The sequence below is a fragment of the Chinchilla lanigera genome, unplaced genomic scaffold (genome assembly GCF_000276665.1).
Source record: "Chinchilla lanigera isolate Chin_1 unplaced genomic scaffold, ChiLan1.0 scaffold00032, whole genome shotgun sequence".
Taxonomy (NCBI): Eukaryota; Metazoa; Chordata; class Mammalia; order Rodentia; family Chinchillidae; genus Chinchilla; species Chinchilla lanigera.
Genome location: NW_004955433.1, coordinates 542,879 through 556,435, shown reverse-complemented (window position 1 = coordinate 556,435; position 13,557 = coordinate 542,879). Strand labels below are relative to the sequence as shown.

Here is a 13,557-nt window from a genome sequence, read left to right as displayed (position 1 = left end):
ACCTTCTCTGTAGTGTTTTTCAAATGATCCGCACAAACCTCATTGTCTGGATCATCTGATAATTTTGCACTAACTTTTCTACTTGTGCTTTTCCTTTTCTAACTTAGGAATTCATCTCTCTCTCTTACTCCAGAGAAGTTTGTTTTGTTGATATTTGAGGGTTCCTTTCTGGAATTAATAAATAATGATATACAATGATTTTTGCTCAGTATATTTTACTTGCTGTAGTTCTCTAGTCATATTTTTAAGGCCTTTCCCCTCTTTCTTCCCCAAGTATATCTCTCCATTTTTCTTTCTCTTTTTTCCAAACTCTTCTTTTAAGAAGTCTTTTTCTAAGACTTTTCAGGTTTTAGAAATAGACTTGTGGACAAAAGTATAGATGAAAAAAAAAAATAGGACAAAAAACTCCCCATTTCGAGGGTTGTGCAAATCCATGAAATCAAATCAGAGGAATGAGTGTTCTCTCCAGTTGAGAATTCCCTATAAAAGAAATCCTGAGCAGACATTTGGGGTTTTAGGTGACAATGAGCTATTTAGATGATAACAGCCTTGTTTTAACCCAGTGACATCCCCTACTTAGCTCAATGGGAAACAAGGGCTCTTCTAATTGCTGCTTCCCATGACACTTGCTGAAAGACTTTAGTGAACTGTTCTTGTTTAGAAGAGTCACCCTGCGATGCCATTATTTATTTTGTTATTATGAATGATTCATCTTTCCTTGCTTTCAGTCTGTTTATTTCACTTGATTTTTCCTTTCCCACAAGGTGCTTCCATTTATTCTGTTTTGTATCTATTTGTTGTGCTGTATTACTCTCTGGGATTTTCAGCAAGAACCTTGAATGAAATTATTCATCTCTTAAAATTCATATAGTATAATTGAAATAATTATAATTTTTAATTTTTTATGATATTGTAAACATAAAATAACATAAATTCAGAAAAATTAATCAAATTGCTTCATGGATAGTATTATAGGAAACATCTTGATTTCTCAGTTTTTAGTATTATATTCCATAATTCTTCAAATTTTTTCTTACTGGTGTAATTTTAAAAAATTATATAATATCACATTTCATACATGCAATGGATCTACAAAAATACAAGTATCAATTATCAACTAGCAAAAGGATCATATTCATTAAGTCCATAATCATTTACATGTCCTGAATTGTCTCCAAATGTCTTTTGTAGTTCAACTGTTCAACCTATTGAGAGCCAGGAGTAGCATGTGACTATATGGTTGGAGCCTCTAAATTGCAGTTTCACACTGCTGCCTTCCCAAAACTTCCTACTCTTCTCATTACCCAAAATGACACTCATTGGCTGAAAAGACTGAGACAATTGCACTGCAAAATGCCCCACCTTCCACATTTTTCTGAAAAATGTCCATGAAAAATCCTGCAGTGAGTTACAATGTGGGCAGTGTCTGATGGGGAAGAGTCATGGAAATTGAAAAGGTGCTAACACAGTCTGTTTGAAGGTGAACTTTCCGGCTCCACGTACACTCTCTTCTTATAATTCCATTTGGAGACTTTTGCTGGAAACAGTGGAGAGGTACACGGTAAAAGTCTGATGAATTTTCATAAGTACTTTCCCTTTTGCTCTCCTGTTTTTATCTCACTCGTTCATTTGTGATATTGGGACTTGAACCCAGTGCCTTCACACTAAACTGCATCCCCAGCCTCTTTTTAATTTTCTTTTCTTTTTTGTTTTGATACAGGGTTTCTCTAAGTAACTAGCAATGGGCTCAAACTTGTCCTTGTCCTACCTCAGCCTCCCGCAGCGCTGTAATTACAGAAGTGTGGCATGATATCTGGCTTTTATCACCTGTCTTAGATTCTGATTTCACTGTGTTGTGCCATACCATTTAGTATTCTGACTTACGGCCTAAATATATGTGTATTTGACTTGATAAGGCAACTATTGAAGTATAAAAATAATATAAGCTTCATATCTGATCTCAGGCATTTACCAGTTCTGACAGTAGGCAGAGTTCACTCATCTCATAGAACAGAACCCCCTTTCATCTCTGAGAGGTCCTCTTTTTACCTATTCAGAGCAATGAGAATAATAAGAAGGAATGTCTCAAACGGGGGAAAATCTCATACAAAGATTTTCACCAAGTACTACTGATGTGGTCACTTCTATTGGTAACATTTTGTTTTAGGTTGGATCTGAAGCAATCCATGGTGTGACAAGAGCAGAAAGAAGAAAGATCAGTGTTGCCATGGAGTTGGTCACTGACCCTTCCATCTTGTTCCTCGATGAGCCCACAAATGCTTTAGACCTGAGCACAGCACATGCTCTCTTTTTACTCCTGAAAAGGTGACTGCTATGGGAGCTGTTCTTTTATGTATTTAATATTTGTTACTTCTGTGCACCAGATGTTCTTGGTGCTGGGGATGCAACACTGAAAGTGCAAAGTTTCTTCCTCTGGTGTTAGAGGGGAGCAGTCAGTCAACACAGCAATGCTATCAAGAAAGATGAAAGAGAAGCACAGGGAGGGAGGGGTGGCCATGGTGGCTGTGAGGGCTGATTTGAATAGCAGGAGCATCAGAGAGGACCTCTGGACTGTGGCATGTGAGCTGCCAGCACAGGAGTGGGACCAGGCTGGATTCTACAGGATAAAGCTCTAGTTGAAGAAACATCCAGGGTCCCTGAGGCCAAGCCAGCCTGCAGCATGTGCTACACCAAAGAGGCCCCGGAGGACTGAACCCAGTGAATAAGGGGAGTGGAGGTTGGCTAAGGTGCTCTTGTAGCAAAATACCACAGATTTGGTGGCTTAACAATAGAAAATTCGTCCATACGCATAAGTGAAATAATCCACTCACTTGTGTAAGCATCATATTCCGTCCCTAGTGTGAGAAGCTGAAAGAGTAAATAAGATCCAAAATGTATAGTAGGTGTTGTAAAGTGGGAAGAGACTGTTCAGAGAAACTGGGGTGGAGGGAAGGCGAAAAGAAGGGAAAAGAAAAACCAAAGCTATATATGTATGTATACACACACACAAGATAGTTCGGATTGTTACACTACTACTTTCTCTTAGTTCACTGAAAAGAAAGGGTTATGTTAATGTTGTTTGGACAATTAAATGCCTCATATCTTGTACTCTGAGTAACTAATTTGAGGATAACAATACACAATGTATTAACCATTGTTATTCTCCTATTATCTTGTTTTGGAATTTTGTTTTACTTTGTTCCTCTTTAAAATAAAGTTAAAAAACAGCAGATATTTAATTTTTTCATAGCTCTGGAGGCTGGCAATCTGGGATCAGGGTATCCATGGCATTATTCTTCTGATTCCTCTGTCATTGCCTTGGAGATGAACATCTTCTCCTTTGTCTGTCTATGTTCCGTATCCTCTTAAATGGACCCTATCACCCACTCAGTGATCTGGTTCAGCCTTAATTGCCTGAAGAGTACACGGTTATCCTTACTTCTACACCCACAGTAGACAAGATCAAGAAATGCACACTTATGAGTGTCCATACACATATGTATGTATATATAAATGTTGGAAGTATATTGATGATAAATACATTTTATGTTTTCTGTGTGCAAATAGGTATAATGTATGTATCAGTTTATATTCTCTCTGTGTGCTTAGTAATGTTGTTTCTCAAGGTAGAATAATTCATAATAATCATAAAGCACAAGATGATTTAAGATCAGGTGATTATTGGTTTAAGATTTATTTCATATAACACAGTGGTGAGTATGTTTTCAGATTACTTGGGGTGGTTGTCAACAACCTGGACTCCTTGTACACACTACAGAGATTCTAATTCAGTGTCTGGAAAGACTGTTAAAGAATCTACCTTTTAATAAGGCTTCTAGTGGATTCTATACTGTTAATGCACCATCCTTTAAGAAACTCTTGCCTATTTAAATAAAAGTATTAAAGTTAACATCAAATTTACATTGTAAGGCTCAATGAGATACTTATAACAAAAATGAAATTGAACTGGGATCAAATTGCCTACAGTCAGAAAGAAAGTATTTTTCAGGAAGTGCAAAGTTTGGATGTGTAACGACTAGTTCTTTCCTCTCCTTTGACATAGGCTGTCTAAGCAGGGACGAACAATCATCTTTTCCATTCATCAGCCTCAGCATTCCATCTTCAAGATGTTTGACAGCCTCACCTTACTGGCGGCAGGAAAACTAATATTCCACGGTCCTGCGCAGATGGCTGTAGAGCACTTTGCATCAGCAGGTACGGTTGAGTTCTGCATGCAGTAGGTCCTCAAGCAAAAATCCTGGAAGAGCATAGAGGAGGACACAGGAGCGCTGTTTGATCTTGCACAGACAAGCTTTGGGTTCTACCACTCTAAATCATCTTTGACCCATTTAGTACCACAACTTTTCTTCTTTTTTCAGTGCTTGTTTGTTGTTTAGGCTTCTTTCCATTTTCTGTCCTAGTTGATTGTGCATGTGTGTGTGTGTCTGCCGGAGTTTGTCTCCTTGGCCTGTGTTTGTGTTGCTTCCCAGGTGTGGTGACATTTTCTTGAGAGTTTAGTGATTGTGTATCAGACTCACAGCTAGTTTTTGTCATTTGAACCTACCTGGTTTTTAGGTTTTGATGGGGGATACTGAGGATAGAAGGATGAGCCTGTATATGGAGGTACAGGCTTAGCCACTTTTAAAGTTTTAATTTGAGACAATGTGTCCCACTAACTCTCTATGTTGCCCAGCCTGGGGTCAAGCTTGCCAATCTCCTACATCCTTAATGTCTTTTTGATGTGCCAACATTTCCGTACTGCTTCTTTCTACTTTACATTGAGTCAGGTGGTTTAGTTTTTAATGGTACATGTCCTCTGCTTCATTTTTGAAATATTTTCATATAATTAGAGATGCTTTCCCTGACTTAAATACAATTTTAAATACTTACTAGCCACAGGTCTTAGTATGAATTTGTTTAATCAGTTTTATTCAAAAGAAATAATCATACTGTGTGTGAATCTGTAGAGTCCATGGGAGCTGAATTTAGCTGTCAGATTTCAGGCCAAGTTGAGATGATTGCACCAAAAGAAGTTGAGGTCTGTATTCAGGTGTTCTGTGTTGGTCATGTTCTCTGCAGAATGTTGTGGTGGGAATTTCTTGTCTATTTGGAATTAATGATATCATGACAAGTAAAATTAGACTGCTAAGGTTAGTAGGTGGCATGTGTACTGCTGTCCCAGTGTTTCCTAGGGGAATTTAGGGAGCATTTACACTCTGGCACTTATGTTTTTTTCTCGATATATATGATACAGAGAGTCACTGAAACATCACATATATGCAGGAAAGGATAAATGAGCCAGAGGAGAAGAAAGGATGAGGGAGAAGGGGAGTGTTTGGATTCTATGTCCACATGCCGCACCTCACCTACCCTCTGATATGAATGCTTTTTATTTCCAAGGACATCAGCTCTGTCTTCTTGGATTGCCTTCTTTGTTCCATAGGTTACAACTGTGGTCCCTACACCAACCCTGCTGTGTTCTTGCTGGATGTCATCAGTGGAGTCTTCACTGCTATGGAATCAGACAGAGAGGAGGAAGGCCATGAATGTATGTGGGTCTCTAATATTTACAGAGTTTTACCTAGTTGCAGTGGCTGAGATTTAGCAATGTTAATACTTACCTGAAGAAGGCTTTGTGAATTCATGTGAATGCAGTCCTCCTCCCTCCCTCCCTTTCTTCCTTCCTTCCTTCCTTCCTTCATTCCTTCCTTCCTTCCTTCCCTCCTTCTTTCCTTCCTTCCTCCATCCCTCCCTCTTTCTTTCTCTCTTTCTTTTCTTTTCTATTCTATTCTATTCTATTCTATTCTATTCTATTCTATTCTATTCTATTCTATTCTATTCTAATTTTCTTCTTTTCTTTTCTTTTCTTTTCTTTTCTTTTCTTTTCTTTTCTTTTCTTTTCTTTAATACTGGATTGATCATAGGGCCTGCTGGTGTTAGGTAAGCCTTCTATCCCTACACTTTTTAAGAATTTTATTTTGAGTCAGGGCCCAGGCTGATGTCCAACTACCAGTGCTCTTGCTTCTGTCTCCCTAGTTACCAGGATGTCAGGTGTACACCACAATACCTAGATTAAAGTAGTGTTCTGATAGCAGTCATAAGATACACTATTTTCCCCTAGTGCTGTTGGTGGTTTTGATTTAATTTACAAATGAGCATTTATAAGTTACTATCACTTCTAACCAGAATTTCTATTGTTAAGTTTATCATTTTTTTAAAGGGAAGGAACAGCTGGGATGGGGGAAGGAGAAAAGGAGGGGAAATATATATATATATATATATAATAACACACACATATATAACATAGTGTATATATATATATATATAAATAACATATATATAGTGTATATATACACACACACACACACACACACAAAGATAGCTGGGATAATTGTACTACTAATTTCTATCGGTTTGTTGAAATGAACAGTTAATGCGTAATTGTTTAATTGATCTTGCATACCTATGTCTGATGATCTGAGCAACTACTTTGAAGATAACAATATGTAATATAACAACTATTGTTGATTTCCTATCACCTTGTTTTGAAATACTGTATCATTTTTATTATTTTTTGTTGTTTTATTTTTGACTTTATGTTTGTTTTTTTGTTTGCTTTTTTCTCTTTAAAATAAAATTTAAAAAAGAATTTCTGTAAAAATACATTCATTCATTATTTTTATGGAAAGATATTTAAGCAGCTGCCTCCTCAGTCTTCTTGCCTCCTCTCTCTTCTCTATCTGTGGTTGATATATTATCTTGCTAAATTGTCCAGCCTGTGCTCACATTTGAAATTCTCTTGCCTCATCCTCCAACAATGGTTAACCCTATGTTATTAAAAAAACAAACAAATTAAATTTGTCCTTTAAACTTTTGAAGGCCCTAAGTTTCTTATTGATAATTACATGTCTGTACAGTAATACATCTATTTTAAGAATTACTGTAGAAATGGGAAAAGGTCAACTGGTTTGCTGTATCTATAAGGTTATGGCCCTAGGAAAATGTGACTGCTTAGTGTATATAGTCATGGCATTGTTGTTAATTTTTTATTCTCATGCTGTAGAACTGAGGTGAGGTACAAGAAATGAGTTCCAATGAAATGTATTCAATCATGTCTTTCCTCTAATACTGTTTATTTTTTGTCCACTTTTATGACAAAGGTGAGAAGATGGAAGAGTTTTCCAGGAGAGATGAGCCAGGCATAGAAAACTTAGCTGAGATCTATGCCAACTCTTCCTTCTACAGAGATACAAAAGCTGAACTAGATCAACTCTCAGTCAGTCAGAAGAAGAAGAGTTCAGCCTTCAAGGAGTTCACTTGTGCCACCTCCTTTTGGCACCAGCTCAGATGGATTAGCTGGCGCTTATTTAAAAACTTGTTGGGTGATCGCAAGGCCTCTATAACTGAGGTAAGCTGGAAGATGCTTTTCATTGTGTTGTAGCATAGTAATGTAGAAAAAGTTTATCCTTCTCCAGGGTTGTTTATCTCCCGCCCTTCCATGTATTTATCACCCTCACTCCATCTAGGATATAGAAACAATCAGTGGAACAAATAACACACGTTTTTAATTTGTGAAAGCTTTGTTGGAGCATCCCTGAATATTTCATACACATTGTGTTAGGTAATCTAAGTAGAAGCTTCATTTTGCTTCAAAATAGGTGAACTAAAGGAAACACTACTTACTTCATGTTTTCCTAACAGGTATCCACTTTCACTCACTGATTCATTGCACAAAGTCACTACAAGGTTTTGTATTGCTCTTTGGGAACTCTTAGCAATAGTGAGCACAGTGAGGAAAAATAAAAATCTCTGCTTTCATGAAACTTATCTTCTTATGGCGGAGTAAAAACTATAATATAATAAAGTTAAGCAAAGCAGGTGCAGTGACACAAGGGACTGTGCTAGAAGCTTGAGCAGAGACGGGGTGCAGAGGGGACAGAGGGGAGGAGACTGAGAGGAGGGGTTGGTCTGTGGATGAAATCTGCAGTCAGGGAACCCAGTGCCCTGAGCTGACCTGCGGGGACCGGGAGGGGAGGGCTGTGTGCTGCCTGAGCAAGGAGCCTGCTCGCCGTGTGATCCGAGACTTTGGCAATCAATGGACACTTCCAAGAGTTTGCAGTCTGTAAACAGATAGGAACCAAACTTACGGACCTCTCCACTAAGATGACATAATATGCTTTTCTTTTTGCTGATTCTGGAGAGTGGTGATTATCATACTTTATGCTTTTTCTGTTAGCCTTAATTGTGATAGCACATAAACTTTAGTTCTCCTAGTTGGCTTTTCCAAAAATTACAAGAATATCAATTTAGGTGGTTGTTCTTGAGTTGTTGTTCTTATTATCCATCACTGAGTTTTTGTTGAATATTAAATGCATGTTTTGGCATTATTGACATACTAGAGAGTACTTAATGTGTACTATAATTTTCATATCTCAATATTGTTGTCACGCATCAGAAAGCTGATATCATTAGAGTCACTTTCTCAATTGAGCCAAAGGTTTCTGGTCCTCTGAGAACACAGGCACTTCTGTGTGTCAGTGAAGAGTAATTTTTTTTTTTGAGAAGAAACTTGATGTCACTTGGAAACAAGGTTGATGAGGTAGATGTATCCACTTGGCTACCTACTGTTGCACACTGATGAGCTGCCTCACCGTGTCTGGAGCCACAGTGGGTGGTCACGTCCCTTGTGGGGAGTGGTTATATGAACATGATATAACTCAACTCCTTTCTCACTTCCTTCCCCTCCCCCTCCTGCCTTTGTCCTTCTCCTGATCCCTGTCCCATTTGAGAAAAACCTAGCTCCCTAATTCCTATTCTCTGTATTCTATTTTTCTCTTTATTTATATTTTGGTGTTCTCATATAAGAGAAACTATGTACTATTTAAGAATTTGTATGCCTGATTTATTTCACTCAACACTATGGGCTCAAAGTGCACCCTTCATCTTTCAGGTGACTCAAGTTTATCCTTCTTTATGGTAGAGTAGTACTCCACTATATATAAACATCACATTTCCTTTATCCATTCATCTGTTGGTGGATGTGTGGGCCACTTCCAAGGTATAGCTATTACAGATTGTGCTGTTTTAAACATGAGCATGCACACGTCACTGTAACATGATGTTTTTAGCACTTTTAGAATTTTTCAGGGACTGTTTTGATAAGATCTATTTCTTGCTTCCTCAAAAAGTGGTTTGTATGTATTTGATCCAAGACAAATATATGTTAGCTCTGGGCCAAGTGTGATTAGAACGCACCTACTTACACACTTCGTACTGTGTGTGGTTTGGTGCTAGGCTTCCATGTGTTGCAAACATCAGGTGCATGTTTGGCCTATTCGTGTTGCACCAGGAAACTCATTTCCACAACAGGAATCCCAGCAAGGTGCAGAGAAGCATCAATCTCTAGAATAAGTGCAGGACCTTGTATCTCCCTGAGACAGCAATAACTGCTCTTGTTCAGGTTTAGAAATACTGGAATAGTAGCAGCAAAGTAGGAAGTCCTCTTTGGAAGAGGACCACATAGTAAATATGTTAGGCTTTGTAGGTGCTACATGATCTTTTTCTCAGGTGGTGAACACTGCTAGTTTATTGTTACTATCATAAGTAATATGTAAGAAAATAAACAAGGCTGTTCACTATTAAAATTTTATTCATGGATACTGAATTTTCAACTTCATATATATTTGACACTGGAAGAAATAGTATTCTTGATCTACTCTGTCTATTAAGCTTATAGCTTAACACAAATTTATGTCTGACCCCTCTGGTCATTGGGCCATTGGTCACTGACCTTTGGGTTAGGTTCTCCATCTTGTAGGTTTATTATATCTGTTTTTGTATATGGAGCTATTGAAATATTTATGACTTTCTGCTGATAAATCTGACTTCTATTTTCTCATAGCTTTTTTTTTGTTTGTTTGAACTTGTTATATATTCTAGCGTTTCAGCATTGGCCATTTAATAATGGTTGTATTTGGGAGATCTTGCCATAACTGGTTATCTGTTTAAGGAGAGTATTGTGCATTTACTGTGCCACGGGTTTTTCTGATCAAATCAACTTTGCAGACATAATAGTTGATCACATGCAGAGTCCTTTCTATTAGCATAGTAAACATTTGACTCTGGATTCCTTCTATTAGTGTTAGCCATAAACACCTCTCAGAACACACTATCAAAATATTGGCTAAACATCTTAGAACAGTGACATATTTGGAGAGTTTATTTTTTTTTAAATCACTTTTCACCCTCTTTTAGCAAAACAGGACTGAGACCAGGTGCCCAGTGCTCATAGCAGTGTCATTTCTTCTGTTGTGAAATGGTCAGTTTGCTTGAAGGCTTCTTTCATGACAGAATGAATAACACATTTGTGCCTTATAAAAGCAGGACTTTCCCATGAAATTCATTATAACACCACTATATCTGACAGCTGACTAAAATAGTTTAAGAACTTTGAACCTGTATGAAGCATCCCATTGATAACAGTGATATTGTTGGTACATCACAGTTTAAATCTCATGTCCTCCCAAAGTCCCATGAGAAGTGGGGTTTTTAGAGAAAATGATTGGATGAGGGGTTTTAGGAAGAAATTGCATGATATAGCTCACTTGATGTTAGGAGATCTGGCCTGATTAGCAGTGGGTCATTGGGTCATGACCTGGAAGAGTACATCTCCCTCCCTGCTGCCTCTCTCTCTGCTTCCTGTCCACCATAGCAGGAGCATCTTTCTTCCCCCCAGACCGTTTCCCCGTGTTTCTGTCTTGGAACCGGCTAACTCTGGGCTGAAAGCTTTAAAAGCCGTGAGTTGAAATAAACCTCTCCTCCTTTGAGTTGTGAGTGTACAGTCTCCCAGTGACAGGAAAGTAACTAGGACATGGGATAAGGTATCATGTTTGAATAGAAAACAGATGAAGAATAGTGAGGATCTAGTGTGGTGAATACCTTAAAATGCTTTACTGTGCAAAATATAGGTTATCGCACACGTGTGAGTTCTGAATGTTAATAGAGCCATCAGCATTTATCTTGGAAAATTGCACTGTTGCAATGAATGAGTATATTCTGAATATAGTGAAAATATGCCAGGGTAGTGGAATCGGCCTCATATCACTACTTGATAGCACGGGGAATTTTTAAAGTTATTTCATGAGTGGAACATTTAAATGATATCCTTCATAGGGTGTGATTTCCATAAGCTAGTCTTTGCAGGTAGATCATTATTCTTTCTTACTAGTTTGCTATTCTTCATTCCAAAAGGGTGCTTTATAAACTATTATGTCTTGGTACTGTAAGAGTACTGAGATTTTTATAATTATGATATTTTCAAAGACATATAGGATATTTTGGTTTTTAGGTGATCGTTTCTCATATTTTTATATGTAATCTGTGAGGAACTGTAGGTAGAATTCCTCCATTATGTAGCATCATGTTGAAGCCTTTGCTAACTGCTGGTCCTTCAGAGACTTTTTATCCTGAAAACTAAGGAGACATTTGTGCGGTCCCCTGGGAGCCATCCACGCAGACTGAGTAGGTGACGAGTGCAAGCACTGGCAGCTCGGGCGGCCTTGGGGACTGCAGGCCTCACTGGTCGAGGTTTATGGAAAAGCAATGGCAGAGAGGGGTAAAGGCATCTCTTTGGTGTCCTAGGAAAGCAGGCTGAAAGATTTGGTTAAAGTGACAGTTCCCTTTTCTATGCAGTCAGGGACTTCCTAGAGATTGGGTAACTGGCCTACAGTTCACCCACAGTTCCTTATTGTGGAAAATGCCATTGTGTGCTTTAAAAAACTTTATTATTCATTCAGTTTTGTATGTGAAAAGCAAGCATTCTACCTCGGAGCTACTTTTCTGGTAGTTTTAGGTCTTAAGACCTAAAATTATGCTTAAATTCATCTTGTTTTCACTTTAGCCTCTTGAAGTATAAAACTGTGCATGTCCACTGGCACAGAGACTGAGATGTCAGTTCAAGACACAACTCTTAGTCATGTGGACTTTATTTTGTTCCCACCAGGACCCCTGCAGGTGCCTGCATTGCTCTTTGACATTTCATGGCATTTGTGAGCTCAGCGCCTGAGCTGTGCCCTGATCTGGCAGTGCCTGGCAGGACACTGGGAGGAACTTTCGCTTTTCTGCTGTCCTGTCACCTCCTCTGAAATTTTCAATATAATGTAGGAAACTACAGACTAATAAAGTATATTTTACATTCTTTGTGGAAATTTGGCCAGCACATTTAGAGTGTTTAGTTCAGTGCAGAGATCTATGTCTCTGTAACCTACATGTCCATCTATATCTGTCCTAATAGTAATAATGTGTAAAATTTATTTGTAATTGAAACTCTTTTCCTTTTTATTTTTCTTTTTGGAAAGATCATTATCTCAATTACAGAGGTAGTGCTTCTAGGTGCCTTTTTCCTTGTGATAAGAAATGATTGTGCTGCAATCCTGATTAGGTAAGTAACTTTGTCTATTGATTTTGAGAAATGCTGTCACTTTGTTCAAGCCTATGGATCTCTGTTCTGTTAAGAATCTGAGCAGGAGACAAGTATAGCACATCAGTGTGTTATTGTGGTGGGATGAATGGATGTATGAACACTGAATAAAAGAGTTTATTTTCTTTGTCACACTTTTATGTATGATTAAAGTATGCACACCACATATTTCCAATTTTAACCATTTTAAGTGTACAGTTCTGTAGCATCAAGTACAACTGTACAAGAATGTACAGTTCTGTACATTCACTTTGGGGTGCTATCACCACCATCCACATCTGTTTTTTATTTTCCATAAAATTCCCATGTCTGATAGAACAGTAATTCCCCTTACAAACCTATCCAAAGTTCTGATTAATATATTCTCCTTTCTGCCTCTAAATTTGACTACTACAGCCCAGTGGTATACCTGGAGCTACTGAGTATTTGGTGTGTATGTGTGTGCATGCATGTGTGTGGCTTAATTCCCTAAGCATAATGTCCTCAATGTTCACCCAAGTTTTAACTTGTCTTTGACTTTTATTCCCTCTTGTGACTCAGCAAGAGTCTTTTGTTTTAGGCAGAAATTTAGCCATTAGTAAGTGGAGAGACAGGTGGCTTGTGTCTACATGAAAATCAAAGAGGCCCTGATGTTGTTTTTCCTTTGCTTTCTTAATAATTAGCTATGGATAAAAATCTATAAAAGCTTGTGATTCAAACTTTGCTCAAGTGTATGTAATATGTCAGGATGTTGATGAGGTCCAGGCTTGTACAAAGTCCAGACCATGGCAGAAGGCTTGGAAAAACTTCAAAACCAAAAAACAAACAAACAAAACCCCCAAACATCCAGGAAAGACCATTTAAAGAAGAATCTAGAAAGACAACATAACCTATTTTCCTTGTAAAAAGTATGGTAACCTCAGATTAAGGACAGAGTACTCCTTGAAAGTCTCAATACCAGGTCAAGGAGAGGTGTGCACTCCTGTCTGCTTCTATTCTACCCTTCGATTCCCTCCTGCCCCATTTCCCCTAGAATAGTTCTACTTTCATTCTTCCTTTTATCCCCTTTCAGTTCATTTTATTATTTTATTTATTTATTT

At 38.0% G+C, this 13,557-nt stretch overlaps 1 protein-coding gene across 1 annotated transcript in view; it reads left to right on the top strand.

The window, feature by feature from the left end:
- The window catches only part of LOC102007926 (ATP-binding cassette sub-family G member 2-like), a 70,966-nt gene that overhangs the window by 33,215 nt on the left and 24,194 nt on the right, over positions 1-13,557 (top strand). Inside the window, exons 6-10 of the mRNA XM_005388161.2 lie at positions 2,168-2,325; positions 4,064-4,215; positions 5,444-5,548; positions 7,161-7,408; positions 12,357-12,439. Coding sequence (XP_005388218.1) covers positions 2,168-2,325; positions 4,064-4,215; positions 5,444-5,548; positions 7,161-7,408; positions 12,357-12,439 — 746 coding nt within the window. The remainder of the gene's footprint in view (positions 1-2,167; positions 2,326-4,063; positions 4,216-5,443; positions 5,549-7,160; positions 7,409-12,356; positions 12,440-13,557) is intronic.